Consider the following 24,225-nt stretch of genomic DNA (forward strand, 5'->3'; position numbering starts at 1 on the left):
CCAATTCATCATATCATACCTGTACTGATCCATATTTAAACTGATCATGCCATATTTGTACATATGTAGATGTATATTCATCATGCCTCATCTGTACATGTGAAAGGTTTATATAGTCTTGATTATATCTTTATTATTATTATTATTATTATTTAGCCTTCTTGTACTACTGTTTCTTGTTTTCTCTCTTCCATGCCTCATCTGTGTCTAATTAGTGTAATATGTACATTTCCCCCCAGTGAGGATCAATGTTTTAAGTTATTCTGGTGAATTTTTATGCACCAATATGTGCCTCGAAGTCCTGTTTCTTTCATGTGTTTCTAAGAGGTGGCACATGTATTAAAGGGGATGAAGCCCCTACAACCCCCCCCGACATCTACGCCTCTGCTTGAATGTCTAAAGTGAAATGGTCCACCAGCTCCCTGTGAAATTATTTCCGTTGTTCCTATTTAAGCTTGTTTTCTAAACTTTAACGAGTCCTTGGCTCAAGCTGCCAGTTTACAGTCAGGTTGAAGTTAGTGGGTGACTGGTCAGTGTGGAATTCTGTGGAACAGCAGCGTGTCAGTGACTTATCAGTCAAAAAGGCTTTGCAGCCTCGTCATGAGCTGTTCGTCTGTGTGAGTGTGTGCGCTTGCCGTAAATAAACACAAACCCATTCCAGAGCTCCATACAAAGAAAGTGATTTAATCTTTGCAGCACTGTTTCCAACATCGTGGTCAACAAACATCACGGCTTTACAAACTCCTCTAAGTGGTTTATCTTCAACCCAAATACAATTCCAAGGGCAAAAGCAACTGATAAGCAAGTTTCCGTCGGGTCACTGCAGGCCAGTTCACAGGGACGAGACACGGCTGAGGTGGAAAACGTCCCATTGCAAGCAGCTCTGCATTCAAATGATCTCCCCGGACATTAACTCTGCAGTTTCAGTGAGGGAAACCTGGCTGAGAAAAACAGCCATGTTGCTGTTTGCAATTACATTTTTTGCCTACATGGACAGAAATGTAGAGACTCAACATACTGCACGGTGCTGCAGACAGCTTGAGAGGAAACTTTGACGAGAAGAAAATTCTTTATGTCAGAGCACATTTCTGAAGAGTGCATCCAGATCACAGTCATGTGTTCCACACTGTATATTTTATTTATTAAAAGCAAATGCATCACCGAGTTGTTTTTGCAGGCCATTTCTTGTGGAGAAAAGACAATATTGGAATGACTCAGACAAAAATGCGACTAATGTGTAATGGATGTACAAAAAAAAAAAAGAAAGAAACAAAACAAAAAAAAGACCCAAACTAGTGGTCGTGCTGTGCTAAAATGCCAAAAGCATCTTTGAACTTGTGTTGAGTTTCATCACTTTGTGGGAATGGTCACATTGTCAGATGGCGGCCAGCTCTCTGACTGGCTTCACTGACAACCTCCTGTTCATGTCAAAAAAAGTGATACAACATAAAAACACATGTTTGACAGTGACTCACAGAGAAAACAGGACAGTGAACCAAAACTAACAACAATGAGAGCAGGTCGATACGGAATGTCATTCCAGCAGATGATCACAAATGATAAATTATGAGGAAAACACAATGACACATGGAGTATTCCCAAACAAATCTCGCAAATATCAGTGACTACGTCATCTGTGCATTTAAAATGCCTGTCAGTAGTGCTGCACTGAAGGTAAAGACATCTAAAGTAGTCCGTTAAAATACACTCCCCTCCGCTGGGACACATTTGGAGCTGCCTTTAAGACAATAGCTTTCACAAAAATAGATCGCTAAAGGATGACAAACGCATTTTCAATAAATAAAGCTGTCTGTATATCAGATGGGAGCTCCGTCGTCATACGTACAGATCTAAAGTTAAAGCGTGTCGTCGTGCACAGATCGCCGATTCACATGAAAGCACTTGCGTGAGAGTGAAATGCGAGAAAAATAAATCACACGTGTCGCTCGTTAGCTTATAGAAATGTTAAAGACACTAGGCTCAAGTTTGTTTTCTTTTTGAGTGCAGGTGTAAACAGTAAATAAAGCTGAAAAATATTTATAGAAAATAAGCAGTAAAAAAAATATTCCTTAAGTCTTGCTCCCTGGAGTTCTTTCCCCGTTAAACGTTTTCTTTTGGAACACCTGTTTTCTTTTTTTTTTAAGAGAAAAGGTAGAAAATATATCTATACATACATATATATATATATTCATATATCCTTTGGTTAGGGAAAGAACCCAATATTCTATACTCTCTATTCAAGTAAAAGTGATTAGGGGAAAAATAAGCAATCAGATAAATACATATGGAGAACACATGCTTACTCCTGTGAAATAATGTATCTCCGTTTGAGGTCTGGGATGCTACCCTAAGGCAGTATGACCAACTGTGTGATAAATAATATTTACATACATCGTTTTTTTCCTCGTGGAAATCACAGCGACGGCTATGATCGGATTTCTTTTTCTCTGAGTGCACGAGTAGGAACTCTGCTTTGCCCCAAGGTTGTCTGAATTACAAAGAAACTCCATATTGTTGTTATTATTGCACAAATAAGATACACATTCAATGTGCACACAGGAATAAGACTTGACGTTAGACAAATGCAGTCACAATAAGTTAGGACAAAAAGAAAGGCTCTGAACACGCTAACAACGGACACAGTTGGATGTGGGTGATTTTGGTCCTCCCAGGCCATTGGGGAAATCGGCTGGACCGCTCACAGACGGCACACAGGCCCGTACAGGTTTCAGAACGGGTCGGACCTGTGCAGACTTTGGTTCTGGTGAGTCCACGGGAGTCTGATGTGAGGAGATATGGAGAAGTGAGCTGGCTCAGAGGAAAACGAGGGGGGCGAAGGAGGGTTTTGGACGCGAAAAGCTCAAAGTAGGGGAGGGACAGTGAGTTGGGAAGAGGGCTTGATGAGGCAGGACGACGTGGCTCAGTCCTGAAGCAGACTCTCCTCAGACATCCAGCCCAGAGAGGGAAGAGGCTGCTCACGTCTGGAGTACTTCAGCTGCAGCAGGTCGCCCACTTCGCTGATGGCCTCCAGCGCCTGGAAAAACAACAACAATAATGTTATTATATAAGTGTTAGTACTTAGTAGTTGTATCAGTTAAAAATATATCAACCGATAAGGCAGAAGATGAGGGACACTTGTGAGAATTGTTGATTTGCGGTAGTTCCTGGTTGCACCACCAGGAGCCTCTTACTGTTTAATGAGATGAAGTTACAGGTGTGTTTGCTGACCACCCCTAACTGTGCATTAAAACAAGTGCACCTCCCTGAAAACTGTTCCATTTGTTTTTGAGAAACGCTGCAGCATCAAGCTGCGAAAAAGGTGTCTGACAGCTTATCGGCTAAGCTTGCTACCTGGGGCTAATGCTAACACCTAAATAAGATTTTCACACAGGCACGGAGTCGCTGCTAACGTTCAGGAGCAGGAGGACTCGGATTACAACATTCAAATTGAAGTGATGGAGTGTATCGGTGACGCTCTGCTCTGAGAATATATACATTTCAGAGGTGGTAGTAAATACAGACAGATATCCTGGACTGATAAAGTTCTTGCAACAGTTTTTGAGGCATCTTCCCTTTATTTTGATATCAAACTGCGGTGATTAATAATGTTACGTACTGTGGAAAACTTGAGCTTCTTGCTTTAATTTTGCAGCAAATGTGAGGCATCAGAAGTTAAAACTGTTTTATCAGCACATAGAAATACATCCACTATTTCACTTATTTCAATGTCTAGATTATTGTCCGTTGTTAATGTAGCCGACTATCAGTTCAGTTCATCGTTATGAATCTGCATTACTAGCCATTAATCTGAATCTGAAAAGACTCTGAGACAGTCGAAATTAGGTAGATGGATGAGCCAGACAGTAAAAAAAACAGATGAGCAGATACTGCACATAGCCCAACTTGAAAGAAGACTGTGTTTGTAGGTGACAAATGGAGTGATAAGCCTCACGCTTGGATTTTTAACACGGTCACAGTGGCGAAGAAGAAGTGGAGGACTCCAAAAGCAAAGGTGAACAGAAGGCTCCCTGTATAAACCACAACTGAACAGAAACTCCTCCACTTCTTTCCACCAGAGACTGTATCAGCATTGCAACACACTGCAGGGCACCTGGAAACAATTTACCTTCCTCCTGACCTTTTTTCTGATTCCATGGTTTGAGAAATAGTGAGGGCTGGCTTTTCCAAAGACGGAAAAAGCGGCTCCTAGAAGTGCTCTACAAAGGCAGGCTGATGCCCTTTAAATGGACTATTACAAACGGTGTTGACATGCTCCTCAGTAAGATGAATGAAGTGTCTTTGGAGAGACAGAGCAGCTCAAATAAAAGTCTCTGTCTGAGCCACGCTGTAATCTTTACAGACAGCTTGGCCTTCGAGGTTCCTTAGTAATAAAGGACATATTGGAAGCCTTTATTATTCAACAGGCACGCTCACACGTACATGGACTACAACACACACACACACACACACACACACGCAGAGCTGCACGGACCCACACTGCTGTCAGTCAGCAGTCCGGCAGATCTGGCTGATTAACAGACTGCTTGGATCCACGATCAGCCATCGTGGATCAAAACAAACTCCTAAATCATGTTGAGGATAAAATTAAGTCTTCAGCAATAAAAACTCTGTCCTACAACAACATCCCTTGAACTGGATCCAGTGCTGAAGACGATAAAGTATAAGCGGAGATCAGATGTGCCATTCTCTTTACACCTTTGATGATACATTTAAAAAAAATAGTGGCAGCTGTAGATTAGAGGTGGCATCATTCATCGGAGTGCATCGGAGGAAAAGTCAGGAAATTTGTTTGTGATTCTTAACAGCTTCTGGTTCAGTTTTACAAAACAACACCTTTTAAATAAAAGGCAATAAAACATTTTAAATGGACTTTTCCACTGAAAAATGGAAAGACAGTGTAAAGGAACCAGTGATTGCACCATCTCGTCAGTCAAATATAAAAATAAAACTTCAGCTGGAAATTGAATTTTTATAATTCGATTTTGACCTGGATTGACCATTTCTTAAAAAAAACAAAAAAACATTCACCTTCTAGGAATACTTGATGGATATTTTGTGGATAAAGGCATAGGATTTAATGTAATTTAGTGCTTCGGGCAGCTTGCTGGATGACTTACTGTATTGAGCGTCTCTCTGGTATGAGCAGCTGAAACACAGAAGCGAGCTCTGGACTCAATGATAGGTGTTGCTGGGAAGCCGACGACCACCGTGCCAATGTTCCTCTTCAACATTTCTCGACCAAAGGCCCTAAAAAGCAAAGGAAAAGTTAAGACGCAGGGCAACACATTGCAATCCTGAAGATGGTTTGAACTACCACCATCATCTGAGCTGAGATGGTGTTTGCTTTGATGTATGAAACTGAAGTCATAAAGAGCTTCTGACACATTTAAGAAAGGTTCTGTTTGCTAAAGTAATTTAAATCACCAGATGAGCTTTTACTAAAAGGTGAAATCATTTGATCGTTGATGTCAAAAGCGTGGAACATACACACCAATCACTCACCCAATTTTGGCAGGCATGTAGAGCATCATGGGCACGACGGGCGAATCGTCGTTGCCGTAGATGATGAAGCCCATTTCGCGGAGTTTTCTGCGGAAGTAGGTGGTGTTCTCTGAAAGCTGCCTGAGGCGATCAGCACCTGGTGGAGAAAAGTACAGCAGTGTTCAAACTGTTTCACCTTAAGACAGCCTGGGCGGACGGCAGGTACATTATTATAGCTGTAGAATTGTCAAGTGAACTTGAAGCAACCTTTTGAAATATTGCCGTGAGAGAAAACACCAAAAAAAAAAAAGCACATTACTCTTGTTTCCATGTATTTGAAGTGAATAAACCAGGCTTGTTGTCAGTAGGTGCCAGACTATAAGCCGATACTTTTTCCACACGCTTTGAACGCTACGGCTTAAACAATGACGCGGCTAATTTATGGATTTTTACGAATTTGCGTCGAGACGTAAGTGACATCGAGAGCGACGACAAAAGAGAGACTGAGGAAGTGTGAGATGAAGTAATTCTGACGCTGTTCAATTCCGACGCTGTTCAATTCCGACACTGAAGACTTTAGTGGTTTTAGTGTGTAGGAGGAAGATGAAGATAGCGATCAATGACTTCTCCTGGTAGGCTGCTGTATTTTTTATTTTTTTAACCAGCCGTGTTCGGAAAAAAGCATTTACAGTATGTATTTGTGTATGTTAGCGGTACGTATTTAATTAAAAGTTTAAAAAATCTTGCTGTGTAACATCTTTCTTTGTAAATACCTCATGCTACAACGTGGTCACCTGTGGCTTAGAGACAAGTGCGGCTTATATATGTACAACATTTGTTTTCTTTTTAAAGTTAGTGGGTGCGGCTTATATTCAGGTGCACTCAATAGTCTGGAAATTAAGGTATGTGCTACATTACACATTTCTATAACAGGGTAGAACAAGTCAGACTTTTATTTTTTTTTAACGCAGTCAATAAAAACCACAGAAGAAGAGGAAACAAGAGAAAAATGGAGAAGAAATTGTTTTCAATCAGAAGAGTTACAACTTTTTGTTCATGTCAGCTGGTGTCGATCATGTTTTACGTTGTCCAGAGACAACGACGATGACAGAAGCTGAAGCTGAGAGTTAAATGTTCACTACGTCAAAACTTGATTACATAATATATACAGTCAAAAATTTTATTAAGAAATTGGGTAAGTTATTTTAAATTGTGTGGATTCCATTATGTTTTTCTAATGTGATACTTTCAAATGTGTGAAAACGTGAGTGTGTAGATGTCCTGTGAGGTATGGTGTATTTCAGTGAAACCTTTTCAGAGTTTCAGGTGGCCGAGCCTTCATTGCTCTGCTGTAACTGCAGCCCGACATAAAACCAACCAATAAAAAGTTGGTTAAGTGACAGTAACCACACATCTTACCCTAGATTACCCATTAAAACTTTAGTTATTTATACATTTTTTGTTACAATCATAAACCTAAAGTATCTACCAATTACCATCTCCTGGCTTTGATTAAAGACCATCCACGTTCACGATGCCCCCACGCAGGTGTTTTCACTAAATTCGCCTGATTAGACCTCGTCTCGTCAGCTCGGTGCGTGAATGTACAAACTGATTGGCATTTTCCTCGCTTCCCCTGTTGCACCTGTTAGGGGACAGGACAACTTACACTTTTATGACTCTTATTATTAGTACATGAAGTTTGGTGAGCTCACGCATTCCAGGCAACCTGTGCAGACGTCTAATCAGCCCGAGTGAAAACACCTGCGAGGCTACGCCGGCGCTTCAAACCACAGCACTACTCTGGTCGTTATTTATGCTTGTAAGCTTGCTAAAATTTCATTATCAGCTCTTGTTCTGTGGCCAAGCGAAGGAAACGGCTTGTTCTCTGCGGCGTTTTTTTCCCCACCACTGACGACTTCTTTATTCTTTTTTTTTCAGCCTGTTTTTTAAAAAGTAAAATTAAAAATTACTTGAAATAAGTCACTCCAGTCACAAAAAAGGTGCAAAGTGAATCGCATGTCTTTTACCACACGTATTTGGACAAGCCTTTGAAGGCAAAACAAAATCCTTCCAGTTGGAGGTCAAGAGGCTGAAACTAAACAGACATCAATCGTCACGTGTCAGTCTGATGCGCAGTGTGGATTCACTCTCTGAATCCTCAGTGCGAGCCTCCAGAGATAGCATCTTAGCCAAACAAATAACCATATGGCACAAAGCGCCAACAGCAACACACATCTGCCTGGCTGCGCTCAACAACAGAGCAGAAACAACATGGCTTCAAAGCCCCCTGAGACACAACAAAGTCTGACATTATATTTATCCGCACATTTTTTCCATCGTCAAGGAATCCAAAGGTATTCTCAGCGTCGAGTGATCAGTTGGGGGGAGAAAAACAACAGCATATAATATTCAGGTGCTCTGCTTTTCACATGTTTTAGCTTTCTTTTCACAGTAAAAGAGAGCTGGTTTTTGTCTTTTATCCCTACTTTCCATCCATATATTTGATTGATTTAAGCTTTCATTTTGAAGCGGGCCTGTGTTTGCCATCCTGAACAGCCTTCCCTAGCAACACGAAGGCAACAACAAACCGTTAGCGAGCAGCTCAACTGTCACTTTCACTTTGTGTCAGCGTCTGAATCTTCAAAGGCTTGAATTTCAAACAGTGACGGGGCTGCAACCAATCAGACTGTCATTGTTACTCTTCTACAAGGAAAACTTGTCAGGCTTGGATATGTTGCAAGGTCAGCTCGTCTGGCCTTCTCTTCTCAGAAATGATTTAGAGGAAGAGTTGATGACATTGTAGGAAAGCCGACACTTTAAAGGGTTAGTCCAGGTGTTTATTCCTGTACCTAACGACTGAATGGCCTGGGAGGTAATGTAATCTGACCCTATATCAGCATTTTAAGGGAGGCTGAATCAATCAAGCCCTGGAAAGAGCAAAGCGGTGCCGCCCTGCAAGAAAAACAAAACTTTGTCATCCATTTGTGTGTGTAGGAGAGTCCAGGAGAGTTTGATCTACGCGGATCTCTTGTTTTAAGCACCATGCTGCTTTTTATCCACAGCGTGAAGGCAAAGAAACACACATATACAAAGAAACACACATCTGAAAGCCATAAAAGGAGAGGGGAGAAGACTTTCCATCAGCCGGGCCTGAACCGGACAGAATTAGGGAACGGTCAACCTACCAGTTTATTAAAAATAAGCACATTCTGGCGTATAAAGAGAGGAGGAGGCTGCTGTGAAGGTCTACAGAGAGACCTCAAAGTGGCACTACTAAGATTACTGGGTACTAAGATTGGTAACAACTTTAACAAGCGATTTGTTAGCTTACAAAAAAGATGCTTAAATCTGAAGTGACCATCTCAAAAGAGGAAATAAATATAATTTTGTTTTTATAGAATAATGCAGGTTTGCTTGAAAAATACGCTGTGTAACATTCTAAAACAGAAAATAACTTTGACTAACGTTGCAGTAATGTTTGCCTTATCGTCACAAGCGACTGTTTGGATGTATGAAGGTCACGAGCCTGTGTGGCTTTCACACCGACACCTAGAGAGAGTTACTACAGGCCATATCATTTCGATAAAGCTATCTAACACATCTGGTATTTGATGGTAAATAGTTAGCCAACAGAACTGGCCTTTATCATTTGGCTGTGAATAAAGAATGTAAACAGGCGCACTCAGTAGGAAGAAGTCAAAGCACAAAAGCTGGCAAAGCTGATGTGAATTGAAAGAAAACAAATTCCATAGTAAATGTTGTCTTACAAGCAGCAACAGGCCTCAGAGTCAAATCTGAGCAGCGGGCCTGTACTGCCACCTTGTGGTCATGTAAAATACCACCAGGGAAGAAAAACAAAACTGGAATCACACTGAAAGCTGAAGTGACCTTGAAAGTGTGGCTAAAAACATGAGCATTACCAAGATGCTGCAACAACAAACAAAACCCAAAAGGAAAGTAAACAAAAAACCTAAAACAGATCAATCTTTCTCCACAATATGCTAAACACAGCAAAGTCTGAAGTTAAATGGACATGGCGTTTAACACCAAACAGCTGGTCCTAACTTTAATAAATAGTAGCTAACAGAAAAAGATAACGTCCATCAAACACTGGATTGTGATTAAAGCTACTTGTTATGAATTCTGGATGAGTGCAGATAAGACTCACTACACAACCCTGGCAACACAGGGATGCTCTTTTCATCGATTTTACAACACACTCAGCTGTTTTTTGGCACCTACCCAGTGTGGTCCCATCCTCTCCCATGATGATCTTCATAGAGGTGATTATCTGTTGGGCCACCGGAGGAGACATGGAGGTGGCGTACAGAGCGCTATGAGAGTGGCGCCGCAGGTAGTCGATCAGCTCCTGACAGAGAAATGACATTTATTTTTGATTACTTATCATGAACATAGCAAACAGCCAAACGGCTCAAACTGGAGATAAAGTTGATTTGCCAGCTGTGTGTGACTTTAAAACTGCAAAAGACTGAATTCAAAGGTGTAGGTCAAGGGGTTTTTAACTTTTAAAGGAATATAATCTAAATATGAAATATAATATTTCAGGCAATACGCCGTCATCTGAGCATTTTAAACATGTTTGCTGTCTGATATTTACACTGCAAGCAGTGATTTCTGTTTTGAAAGTGCTGTTTATTGCATTTCCCAGCTTTGCATTTGTATTTTTTCCATAATCTCGGCCAACTTAAGGAGCACAAATGACGTGTTTGCAGCCATACTAAGAACAAAAGTGAAACGTACAGTGAATCAGATCCTATTCAGCAAAAACAGGAAGCTCAATTTCCAAATGCCAGTAAACAGTGTGGACCAATACCAATGCTGAATGAAACATAAGGAGTTGGGAAATTTCTGCGGCTCCTGAGGATGAGTAAGTGCTCCAACCAGTTTAATCAGTCAGTTTCATCACCTCTACTGGTAGAGCAAAAGCTTCGTAGTCCCTTTCAGTCTATCTGTCCTTTTAAACTGACCTTTTTGCCTCCAATGTATCCTCCAGCAGCACCGAAGCTCTTGGTGAATGTTCCCATCATGATGTCTACATCTTTAGGGTCCAGGCCAAAGTAGTCCACCACTCCTCGGCCATTCGGCCCCAGGGCCCCGATGCTGTGAGCCTCATCCAGGTACAGGTAGGCCTTGTAGCGCTTCTTCAGAGCTATGATCTCAGGCAGACGTACGATGGACCCCTCCATACTTTAGCAGAACAAAAAAAAATTAAACTTAGCAACCTCGAAAAGAAGTCCCACAACTGTTAAGTGTTAATGGCATACTTAAATACAATAATGTGACTGTGATTTTATCTTTCTGACTGGAGTACACTGGTCAATGTCTGCCACAATATCAACACTGACTGCCTTATATTAATTCTCTATTTTTTTTTTAAATTATATAAAGTTAAGTTAATATAAGAATACACCTGGGTTGTTCAGGTTAGTGCGCTGCTAGTGCACATCAATGGCTTGTGCAAGTGGATAATGTCAATGTTTGTTACTTCTGATGCTAAATGTTTGCTCCTTCAATCCAGATAAACATGGAAAAACATTTTCTCAACAGAGGCCATCCCGAGAAGGCATGAAGTCAATTCAGGCCACAGGTTTTTGTTTTTCAGTTATTTAAACAAAGCAAAGCAATGGAGCTGTTTGTACAATTCAGTTATTTGTCACAAAGCACATGGAAATTAAAATATATGAAGCTTAGTCCTTTAAATGTGGTAGGTATTATTAAATAAATTGTTAAAGAAAAGGTATGGGTGTCTATCAAATCTGCCAATCGTTCCAACCGTTGTTTTTATGATAGGAACACAGCTCCATCGTCACTGTAGCAGCAAAATCATCTGCAGTTAAGCTACTGCAACAAACAGCATCTAATTATGTGAGAAACGTTGCTATTGTTTGATTAACTGCCACCCACAATCCAGCCCTACCATCAGTAAGATGCTGTGCAAAGCAGTTGACCTTATAGGCAAATGTCTAGCCTTTGTTTAGTTGTGTACATGTAGGGGTTGTGTGTTTGTGTGTGCAAGCGCCGTCTGTTTTAGCAGTTCAAGTGTTTACTCTGGAAATCCCAGTGGAAATGAAACTCCATTAACATTGCATTCGTAAAGGGCATCGAGTCTGGCAGCAGACAACTTTATTGATCAACCGGATTGATTGCCTTTAGAGTAAGTACCGTCACAAAACAAGGAATATATTAAAAGGAGACTGGGCCCCATTTGCAATTATTTTACATATTTAGACAGAATGAAATCAAGAAATGTTGCCATCATGGGTAAGAGGCTGAACTACTACATGTGAAATTGCTCTTTGTACGGTATGTTTTCAGTCAGGAGGTAAGTGTAGTATTCTGTGAAATCAATACAGAGAATCTTGCTTCGGTTATCTTGTGAAACTACTTCATTGTTTTACTGCAAATGAGTTTGCTGCTACAGTGAAGATGGAGTCGTGTTCACATCATAAAAACGGCCTTTAGGACCTGAGGCAGGTTTAGTACATCAATATCTCTGCATTGTGACCGTAACATTTTAACAGAGTTACTGAAATGCATCAAGGACGCCAACGGCAATGTCATGGAAGAATAGAGTTTAACAATATCTGTTTAGAACTTTTAAAAATGTAAATACAAAGTGACAAATGCACCATCAATCAAGCTAAATACGGATTAAGGAGTCTTTAACCACAAAACGGTGGGTGTTACGTCACTGGGAGGAAACACTGTCTAATGTGACACACCTGTGGCTGAAAAAACCAAGTGTAATTCCAATAAAATAAATGAAACTTAACTCAATGAATGTGCTGTTTATTGGAAGTGGATAAACTAGTTTAGGCAGCTTTCACGCCCATGAGCTTGCTTTAGTGTAACGTGCATGTGTGTTCAGATTGCTGTGCCTACCTGTAAATGCCCTCAACCACGATGAGGATTTTCTTCCAGGGTCGGTGGGTTCTCGGCTGCCCGTGTACGATAGCATCTCTCAGCAGCTTCTCAAGGCTTTGCATGTCTACATAAAAAGGATTTTGGGAAAACAAATATTTTGCCATTACTTAGACAAAGATTTTATTTTTCTACGTGAATATGAGAACACTCTCTTTAATTAATGGATGAGCGCCAATATATTAATATTAGAATAATTTGGACCTCTGACACTGTTTTCTCAGCAGCCGGTCCACCTGGTTCCTGGCTGCTCACTGTTAGTTTGGATAACTCTGGTGACAGTTTATATTTCTGTGCCTATGTGTGTGAACCGTAAAATCCCGCCACACCCAAAACAGACAAAGAGGTATTGGAGTAAATGTAGAAGCGAGGAAGCAAGTGTAGGAAATAGAGCTGAACAGTTTATCAGTGTCAAATCAAAATCTGAAACAGTTTAGGACGTATGAGGAGTGGCTTGTAAATTAGGAGCCCAAATTCATTTTTTCTTTATTCAATCAGATGGAATCTTTCAGGGGCTGTTTAAGCTTAGACTATGAACAACGTATACAACATGGTTCAGGCGTGCACGATATGGTCAGACTGGCATAAGCCTAGTCTCATTGAACGGCCACACCTCGCACATTTTGCAGCATGTTCGACCCTGAATTTAAACGGCCATGTCGGAGTTTCGCAAACCTATGCCTCCTTGTTGTGCAAGAGTCATGCTTTAGATGGTGTGTCATGTGCCAATCCCTCCATCATGTGTTAAATCTATTTCACTGTAAATGCTTAACTGAAGCTTGACAACAAAAAGCTGATATTGTAAATCAAATTACATTTTTTTTTCCCTCCAGAAAATTGCAATTGAATATGTTTCCCAAACTGTTCAGCTCTTGTAAGACAGACAGTTTGGATTTAAGCAACACGCTGCAACATATGCACGCCTATGGATTTACTATCCTATTGGATAAAGTGGATTAAAGCAAATTGCTGCACAGTGTGGAAAGAAGTATTTTAATCCTGTGTACTGTGTTACTGCATGTTTCGGGTGTACTGTAAGTCAGTGTGCTATGAAAACATTTTTATAAAAGAGATCTGTTACTGGAATACACTCACTGTTGTGTTTGAAGACCCGAATTGTGGAGGCAGACAGGCGAGCGCCCAGCACCAGAGATGCATGATTCAACTCGTCGCTGAGGATGAGACAACCCTACAAGAAGAAGAAAAATGTATACTTTTGAAATGGAAGTGGCAGAGTTTACAAAATTTTGCAGTTTTTTCCAAATCATGCAAGAAATTTAGCAAATGAGGTATTCGATTGTAAAATGTGCTACTTTTGATGATTAAAAACTCTCTTGTAGTCACTGCATAAATAAAAAAATCCATGTTTGTCTTTTTAAAATATTTTTAAAATACAAAGTCTCTGTAAATTGACTTATGATTGCCAAATTTCTCTGCAGACACCTCCAGAATATAGATAAGAATAAAACGTGAAAGGGTGCTCTATCTAAGTGCTACTGAAGTGGAGATTTCTTTCCCAGGGTATGAGAAAAATAACCTCTTAGACAAAATCAGCCTTTAAAGATATATATTAGAACTGAATATACAGACATAAGTAGACAAAGTGCAGTAAACAACTGATACCAAATCTCAAAAATGGCCAGTGCAAGCAGACAAAGAAACCATGATTTTGCCTTTAGTGTCTTAAATTAATAGACAAGCTTCCTTTACAAACAACAGCCTCAGACCCACATCATGCATTGACTATCAAAACTATTTCCCTGGTAGAACCGTTTTTACACTGTATCATAAATATTGTTGGAACCTTATCCAGCTTGGAAAAATCAACACACCCAAACAGTCACGCAGATCGCATAACTTCTGCTACTCAATGAATAACAGAGCTTGTTACACAACTATGCAATGAAACCATAAAAATGTGACCATGTAGAAGAGTGACAGCCACAGTTAGGAATTTATGAATCCTTGCGATAAGGACAGTAACTCAAATCTTTACATTTTACAGTCCAAGTCCTTTTTATCCATCTTCATTTGTTTTTCCACCAGCGGTTTTCAGGAAATGTGTTTTTTTGACTCACAAGGTACACTGACACAGCTCAGATTTCATGTCCTGTTCATGTGACATTGGCTAAGAGAGAAAAGAGCAAGCAAGGACATGCATGTGTGATTTGTTGGGGTTAGAATAACAGCGACTGGGACCAGCCAAATACCACTCTGCAAGGTTCTCCACTCAGAATGTTTTGAAAGCTTGCACCGGAAACTAGCATGTTGTAGAACAGTCTGAACCCCTCGAGTTTGGCCACGAATCTGAAAAACTCTGTTTTCACTTTACACAGGAAGAGGCGTTTTCCCTCGACAGTGAAACTGTTGATGGCACTAGCTTACAATTACAGTATGTGCACTGGTTTAAGGTGATAACACAAACACACACTTTGAGTGAACAAACGGAGATATGTTTTGCTCAGAGGGGCCACAAAAAAACAAAACAAAACAAAGGAAGTGCATAAAATTTCCTACCTTCCCAGTGAGAGCAGGAATGTTCATGGAGTTGGTTGCGAAGCCCATGCCAAAAGCCATGGATGATTCAACGCCCAGAAACCTGGCAACCAACTGCTCCATTTCCTCATGGATGTCCAGGTTCCCTGAAAATGATAGCATCTCAATTTTACAACTTCCCCCTCGGAATACTGTAGCTTGCAGTCTTTTCTTACTGGAGAAAAGTCAAGGTCACATTTTTTCTTGCACCTCTTAAACAAGCAGTGCAGTCGGTCCATTTTCTTTCAGCTAAATACACCACTAAGCCCAGCTTTTCTTTTGCTGAAGATAAAAAGAGCAGCGACTGCCAAGGTTTAAAAGAGGCTGTAGCAAACTGACTGAAAAGTTATTTCAAAGCTCTCGTAACACATTCTTATATTCCACTCAATCTTTCAGTCCTTGAGCCACTTGAGCCTGTGGCTTCTGATGTATCCTGAAAGTGCAACAAAACAAAAGGTGGAGCAGTTGTTACAATGTCAGTAGACGTTTTCTTGGAACTCCATTGGATTCATTGGGGGAGAAAGCACCTTCAAGTGATGACAAATCATGAAAGGCTTCTGCAAAAGTCAAGTCTTGCATTCAAACGCTGTCACTCTTACCCATCTCACAGCGAGTGCTGCCCACTCCGACTCCATACGCTTGTGTGGCCTCAATAGCAGCATCGGCACAAGTTCCAGTGTTCTCTGCAAAGCCGAGGTAGTTGTAGGAACCCATATTGATGACATCCTTCACCACTTTGCCTGTGTGCCTGAGAGAAACAGACAGAGTCAGAGAGAGGAAATTGGCACCCTGACTATAGATTAACTCAAATAATTACCTTCAGCCTGTCTACCCTGGTTGCTTGGCAACCCTTTTTTGCCCAAAGGTGACCCTTTAACTGCCACAGTTATGCACAGTGATAATACACAATAGCCGATTGTCCCGAGAAGGATTCAGCTGATAGAGTGCATATTCTACACGACATACCAGTCTGATAAGCAGAGAAAAATATGACATGGCCTTGAAAGTTATCAGCTCAAAAAATACTTTAACTATCTATCATTTGTTCAATTAATAGATTGGCTGTTTGGTCTATAAAACACCAGAAAGTGGTGAAAAATGTCTCAAAGCCCAAAATGACGTCCTTAAAATGTCTTGTTTTGTTCACAACCCAAAGATTTTCAGTGTATAGAGGAGGAAAGAACCCAGAAAATATTCACATCTATGCAGCTGGAATCAGAGATTTTAGTTTTTCTTCCTATTTAGTCAAACCGATCAATATTAAGTTAACAAAATAGTTAGCGATAAATTCAGTAGTTGACGACTAATTGATGAATCGTTGCAGCTTTAGTGCAGTGCAGCTACAGAAACACGATGAACTCTCCCCATTTGTTGGAACTCTTCCATTAAAGCCTCAGCAGCCCTGCTAACACATTTGTGTGTGTTACATATCTTTTAAAATATCACAGCTCTTGAGGATTAGTGAGTTAAGGCATCCACAATTTATTGAGGTAACAAACAAAGAAAATGAAAATAATGGCAGTAAAATCAATTGATTATATGCCAGCATTTATTAAGTTTTGTGCTGTTTTTGATTCTACCACCAGATGACTACTTTCATCTTTAGATGGCTCTGTCTAGGGACACTTTGTTTAAAATGTTTTTCATATTTTGATTAGTAGCGTATGGTGCTTTGCTTTTTGAGACCACATGACAGATACTAGTGCTTTCAACATAACAATCTGACTCATAGCTCACGTCACTTCTATTATCGGAAATACAAGGTCAGTGACTTAAAGTGCAAATCAATGATACAGAGACAGACACACACACCTCTGAGGGAGCAATGACCTCGATTCTAAATTAACGCCATTATTCACACACGGAACAGCAAACACTCCTAATCAGGCACACTTACTCGAACGTCCAGTTGTAGTCGTGAGAAACTCTCTCGACCAGGTCCATCTTGGCACCGGGGACGCTGCAGATGGGCCGGTTCCAGTTGTCTCGGATCCTCATGTACAGGTTCCTGGTGTAAAAGTTCTCAAAATCCTGATAGAGGGGGACAAAGTCCTGCAGAGAAAACAGGAAAACGTGAATGATTTCCTACCATCACCTTTACGGTTGAACATACACAAAAGAAGTCATATTTCATTCTGTGGCAAACAAGGCCAATAGTCAATATTTACTGTTGATATAACGGATGTGAAAGCAGGATGGACACACAACACTGGCAGCAAATGCAGCAAGAGGACACACTTGCTCTGTTCAAGCACCAAATGTTCAAAATGCAGTCAAACAGCAAGCTTGTGAAATAAAGGTAAGGGTTTATCTTGTGCTTATATATACAAGGTATGCTTTTAAAAGAAACCTGAATTAACCCTCTGGACCCAAAAACACATTTGAAAACCATTTCATCTTATTAATAAACACTTTATTCTACATGTCCCATTTAAAAATCTGCCAAAAATAAACCGTCTACACACACACCAGTGTGTTAAAAAAAAAAACTTCACTCCTCGTTGCAACCACAAGGACATAGTCGACTCAGCTGTGACCAAAATTCACATGAGAAAAATCCAGGTACTTTTTGGCTGAACTTGGCCTAACTGCCGGCTGATAGAAGACAAGCAGGGAAACAATTTAAAAATGTAAAAACATCTATAGTATGTAGAGTTTTTCCAGTATTGGTTATATCTTTGGCCACTTGGAAAAATGTTTTCCCCCTATTTTTGTAAAATAAATTATCAAAGTAATTTACTTTTTTGTATTCTAATCTTGTCATATTGCATAGAAGCCATTTTTAGCCGTAACTGTGGTGCTTCCATCGACGTGCAGGACTTAAGTTGCAGTAAAAAATCATCCCACAGTGAGGAAAAATGTGGCAAGAACAGAAAATGCCCAGAAACAGCTTGAGGTTCAGAGGGTTAAGGAAACTCTTCAATTAAATACTTATATTACTCGTATGAGTGGATTTGCTGTTAATGAACATGCATTCAGTTTGCTTTAATAAGCTTTTACATTAAAAAAAAAAGTCTGATGTAAAAACTACTTTACCTTCTGCTCGTCTCTCTCGCGAGCCACATGGCACTTTTCGATGTTCCAGTGGCGGAGGAAGTCTCGGAGGTAGCCAAAGATGGTGAGGATGCCGTAGCCCATGTAGGTGAGCACGGCCACCAGTAGAGGAGTCTCCTCAAAGGATTCTGAAAAGGGCTTCTTGTACAAGCTGGAGTTGTGTGTGACATTTTGGTTCTGGGGGAGGAAAAATATAACAAGAAAAAGCTGTAAGCACTGGTCTCTGAATACAACTAAAATCTACGTGTTTTACAGTGTAATCAAAGATCGAGTTTTACAACGAATGTGAGCCCTGAGGCAGAGACTTAGTTGTATTTACTCATCACACTGGCTGTTTCTCCTTTAAGAGGTAATGGTTTATCTATATTTGAGATCTGTGTACTCATTAAATCTGCCACACCAGGCAGCCCAGTAAACTGTGAAAGAAAACAGACCAGTGCAGTATAAGCTGGGCGCACACCAGGCGACAGCAGGGTTGATTTGCTAAAACTGTGTTTTTCTTGGAAAGTGAGTTAGAAAGCTAATAAAGGCTACAATAATCACACGCATTCATGAAGCCATTCCTGTGTCCCCGTAGACCAGTAAGCAGTAAAATGGCCATCAATCCAGGGTTCTAATTCATTGAGTTTTATGAATAGCGATATTGATCTCGGATTATGGGAACATATAAATGTGGTCACGCGCTGGCGGAGTTGCACAAAAAATACAAGCGTAATTTCAAGCTTGCCGGTGTGATTTTCAGTTGTCTAGAAAACCAACACTAAACCAGTGAGGTCAGTCATTCATTACAGGCTCTGCCCTCGAGCTTAGCAACCACACCTCATGTGACCAGTCATGCTCCTCTAAGAAATACCTCTGAGCTGGGGAACAGAGGAGCACTGGACTGTGTGTGCGCGATTAAAACCAGTCAAACAGGTCGTTCTACTTAAAACTTCCATGAAAACGCATGAAAAGACCAGCAGTCCAGCAGACGGTTTATGAAAACAGTAAGCACAAAACACATTCACATTCAAGTACACCACTCAAAGAGTCTGTTGCACGCTAACGCCGACCACAGCAGCTAAATAGAGTCGGCTTGACGTCATATTTGCTTAATTTTTTATAACCTTGGACAAACAGAGACTGGGAAGAGGCTATTCGTTTATAGCTGGGCATCACAGGAACTGTCCCCCAGAGGAGCTTCCAAACCACAACTCTTTTGGATATCGGCTCTTTCACATGTTTCTCTGCAGCTCAATAGATGCCGATCATATTACACTGTGTACACAACAAGAAAAGCTCACGGTGTATGGTTCACATTAGGCACAATACAGTAAATAAGTGAGTAACTTCTCTCCCTGCTAAATGCTAATTCCATGCGCTGCTTATTTTTATGGAGCAATTATTGACACTACTGTCCCAGCTAACACCTGCCAGACCTAAATCCTATTTCCAAACACTTTTCTATAATCTCCATATACGGATTATGGCTCGCTTGATAAGGGATGATCAATATCTCAGCTGCAGAACTGATCCGTAGAGAAAATTTATTATCGATCTGTGACTGAGACCCAGGCTTACTGTAAAATGGTTTAAGCACTCCTGCCTTGTGGGAAGTTTAAAGACAGAGGTCAGTCTAGTCCCAACAAACTGATTTAAGAGACACTAAAAGTACAACTAAAAAAAAACGAGAGTTGCACAACACACCCTGGTTCCTCTTGCAAAGAACCTTCAGTTTCAGTTGACTCATAAAGACACAGTAGAACTAACACCGCAACAGGACGACGTCACGCCTCTTTTTTTCAGTGCTGACAGCAATTTTAAATTGTATTAACCTCCATCTATTGATAAACACTGTGCTTAATACTGGGCTGGACCAGTCTCCCTGTTTGACATCACTGAATAAACATGATCAAAGTACCGGCCTGATTCATGAGAGACAGAAAAATAAACAATGGTGAAAGTATGAAGTCTAACTTTTGTTTATCCATTTGTGGCTCCACACATTTAAACTGAACCATTTTCAGCGGGGAATCCTACAAATCCGAGAGCAGTATCTGCAGTAATAGGATTTAAAAAAGCCTTTCCAGTAAAAGTCTTTTTATTTTCTTGTTAACGTGCCCATATGTTTGGTTTCTTATATGTTAGAAGGCATAACATGAGCCAATAAGCAGTGTAATGCCACGGCTGAGAACTTGGAAACTGCAAACATAAAAAAAACAAACAAACTAAGGAACCAGTCCAGTATCAACTTACAGGTGGAGCTGTGACAATTATTTTATTAATCAATTATTTGTCATTTATTTAAATGAATCTGCAACTACTTTGACCATCAATTAATCAGTCTGAGACTTTTTTTTTAATGGAAAAAGTATAAATTATCTGATTTTAGTTACTTTATATGAATATGTTCTGGGTTTTGTCCTCCTCTACGATGGCAAACTGAGTATCTTTGGTTTTTGGACTGAACACAATGCCATCTTGGCTTTTAAAAAACACGATTTCCTGACAATTTATAGACACAACAACTAATCGAATCATCGAGAATATGATCAACAAATTAACTGACAATGAAAATAACTGTTAGTTGCAGCCCTAGTTGCAGGGTGGGGCTTTCCGTGTCATTACTCTTTTACCGGAGTTGGTTTCCAGGTTCGTACATGTGTGACTGAAACAGTCTAATATTAATTACAAGTTGCCATTGTGTAACACGGAGTAGTTTTACAGCGACGGAGCAGAAATATTGATGAGCTGGTGTGCTTGAGTGGCAGCGAGTGTGGGGAGGGGTGGTTGGACATTGGACATTCTAGGGAGGGATAATTTTAATGGGGAAAAAAAACTTGTAAAAATGTAACTTTGATTCACAGAGATGAGTTTAAGGAGTTTAATCAACAACCAGAGAAGGACTTTAAGTGCTAAGGATGCTTTTGTAAGATCTCACAAAAGAGCTGAAAGCACAATCAGCAGAGATAGGACGTGCAGCTCTGACTTAACTTCTGGCAGGATATAATTGGTACAGCGGCCACAGAATCTGGACCCAATTGTGTAAATCCACTATGTGCTGTAATCAGCACTCTCTGCGGCTGAACACAACAGATAGTGATGCACTCTTCTGTGTTTAATTTAAACAACTGAAAACGACAAGAAACACAAAAGACACATGTGCACCCCGCCTCCACACACACAAAATGATTTCTGCGGCTTTTCATTCCTGCTTTGGGGAAGGGACCACACCCTTCCATAACTTGGGAGACATTCCTCTCCCGCTGAAGTGTCATGTGAAAACACCTCCTCTCCCAGGAGACAAGACAGGAGGCTTCTCTACGGTAAAAACACAACCCTGGTCTTCTTTACACTGGAGGTGGTGTAAACAAAGAGCAGTCCAGTTTCACCAGACACACACACACACACACATCAGCAGAGAAACAACAGGGTGTAGAGTTACAGAAAAGTCACCACTACAATCATCCCTGATCAGGTGGCATGTAGCAGTAAAGCTAGTGTAGCTTACACAGCACATCATATCAAATACAGGCTAAACAATAACAGCAGTGGGGGGTAGTACTAGTTCTAATGGTTTGTCAAGTCAATAAAGTTGAACTAATTAGGAACTGAATCCCACCTAGCTAGTGGGCAACAGCTAGCTTGAGGTGTGTCACATCAGGACAACCTGCCTAGCTCTGACATGTTAGTTAGGTGGTTGTATGAGCTAGCTAAACAGTCGTAAAACAGGCTAATTAGATTATAGTTAACTGGTGACATTTAGCTTTTAGCTGCGGCTAAAAAAAACAAACAAACAAACAAAAAAAACACACTCCCACACACGAGAATATGTAACAGCTACGCATGCAAACAACTCCTAAGCTAACGCTGACAACATTAATTCAAACTATTCCTCTGGCGAACACAGCACCGCTTGTTTATGGGCCCTCCCCTGCCGAGCACTTGACGGTTGGGCCTTACCTTCTCCCTGGGGCGGCGGTACTTGTGCGGCTGTTGGAACAGGCAGTGGTTCTTCACGAAGCCATTTTTACTCGCTTTCCTGCCGTTGGCGGTGCGGTGACAGGCGTCTCCGTTCAGCAGCTTGTTCGCGGAGCTTTCCGTCATCTTCGTCTGTGGGGAGGGGGGCTTGGCCGGGAGAGAGCGAGAGCGAGAGGGAGAAAGAAAAATAATTCACGGTTTGAAGTCGCTCAACTTGTGTAATGCTGGTCGTGAAGTCATGTATGAGAGCTGGGGAGAGGACGGATTTGACGCCCACTCTGCGCTCTGACCGCACACCGGCCTGCCGAGAAGCCCCGCCCCCCGAGCCACCTGATTGGCCAGCAGAAACTACAAATATGGAGATCGTCTATAAAAGCGGATGCTGCTTTCACACGTGTACAAATACACCTGCTGCTTTGCAACAACAAAAGAAGAAAAAAATAACACATCTGCAATTATTTGTATAATTGGCTAATTTGGCATATAAATATATAGGGTAACAATCCCCGCTTCCTCCATGATATTTTCCCTCCTGACCATTAGATATAGTACATTTTCATCTTAGGTCTCTTCTTGGACAATATTGACCTTACCACTGCTTAAATAGTATTCAAATCATTTTACTGGTCAGAGGAAATCAAAAGAAGTAGTTTTGAGGTAAGATGATTTAATAGTCTGACAGCAGAAAATAGGCCTCTGTGTTTTTATGATGTTGATGATGATGATGATGATTATTATTATTATTATTATTATACCTACTGTACCTATACAGACTTTTTCTTCACTGTTAACAGCAGACTCCGACGGATGGTCATCCATTAATTTAAACCAAAACCATTTCTTTGTGAAATATGTGAGAATGCAAAAGTAAGACGCCCCCGATGGATGATTTTAAATATTCTAGTCTTAGTAATGATAGATTTGTGGTAAATTCTGTTCACTGTTATCTAATGCAGTGGCATAATAGCGAACCAACAGTTGTTCTTTTTTAAAGTTAGTAACATTAGGTTACATTAGCCTGCTGTAACACCAGCTAAGTCTAATATGGCTTCCTTCACCCCTCTCTCAAACCATCTGTCTTCTCTGTCTAGAATGTGGACATTAATGTCCTCAAACGAGTGTCCCTTGAACTTGAGATGCAGCTGGCTTGCTGAGTCTTGTCCTGTGAAGCCAGATCTCCTGTTTTGAGCCATGTGCTGGCAAAGTCATTGTTTAGTCTCCCCTATATATAAATCTATTGCACTCTTTGCAGCATTGGACTGCATATACAACGTTGCTCAGCTTGTGTTTGGGTATTCTGTCCTTAGGCTGAACCAGTTTTTGTCTAAGAATGTTGCTAGGTCTAAAGTGTTGTGTTTGGGGAGAAGATTTGTTTACCCATGTATCATTCTCATATCTCAACCAGCGCCTGGGTGTTGAAAGAGCTCTTAAGTCATTTTTGTCTTATCTTAAACCCAATATATCTAACCAGTGAGTAACTGATAAACACGGTTTATTGTATCGAACCGGATGAATCACATTGGTTGACATCACTGAATGAAAATGATCACACTGGCCAAGTTTATCCAACAGATATAATAATCAACATGTCAAAATAGTCTATTTGTGGTTTTAAACACTTAAAACGGACATATCTGGGACATTTTCACTCCCTTTTCAGCTGCAAATGTCAACCATATATAGAAACAGCCCATTACTTTTTTTGAAAGCATAATTTAAGAAAAACTGGTTTAACACCAAGAAATCTTATCCGATCTAAGAATGCATTGAGAAAGGTTTATTCGCACGATAACGAAACATGAAATGTGACATAAATAATAAATGTGCCTTGTCCACACAGTACTCTGTCTAAACTGTGGATAGAACATAGTGTTCAGCTGGACCGTCATATCTCCTTAGTGGCTTTCATAAATGAACAAAGACTCTATATAAAACACTAATATTAATATTTTACTTACAGGCTATGTAAGTGAAAGAAACCAGTACATTTCAAACTATAGCTTGCGGTTAAAAAGCTGGAAAAGGTAGCAGTGTTCACATGTATTGGTATTTAAACCTTACGATTGATTGAACTTGACTTAACTAAAAGTATGCAGCATTGAAACAACAATATTTTGGAGCTGCGATGTTGCATATTGTAATCACTAACAACAAAAATGCCACGGGTTTGACATGTGACACACATGGATGACAGTTCAAACATGTAGTGGATTGACTAGTATGATGATA

The 24,225-nt window shown here is 40.5% G+C and overlaps 1 protein-coding gene across 1 annotated transcript; it reads right to left on the reverse strand.

The window, feature by feature from the left end:
- Positions 1-663: 663 nt before the first annotated feature.
- sptlc2b (serine palmitoyltransferase, long chain base subunit 2b) lies at positions 664-22,262 on the reverse strand. The gene is made up of 12 exons (XM_008281993.1): positions 21,979-22,262; positions 18,019-18,213; positions 16,880-17,034; positions 15,582-15,730; positions 14,965-15,089; positions 13,543-13,636; positions 12,409-12,514; positions 10,494-10,713; positions 9,748-9,874; positions 5,524-5,659; positions 5,139-5,268; positions 664-3,034 (listed from the first exon to the last, which is right to left on the reverse strand). Exons 1-12 carry the CDS (start codon positions 22,120-22,122, stop codon positions 2,921-2,923), a joined length of 1,695 nt encoding a protein of 564 aa, XP_008280215.1. The 5' UTR covers positions 22,123-22,262; the 3' UTR covers positions 664-2,920.
- Positions 22,263-24,225: the final 1,963 nt, after the last annotated feature.

The sequence above is a fragment of the Stegastes partitus genome, unplaced genomic scaffold, assembly GCF_000690725.1.
Source record: "Stegastes partitus isolate 25-593 unplaced genomic scaffold, Stegastes_partitus-1.0.2 Scaffold254, whole genome shotgun sequence".
NCBI classification, from domain to species: domain Eukaryota; kingdom Metazoa; phylum Chordata; class Actinopteri; family Pomacentridae; genus Stegastes; species Stegastes partitus.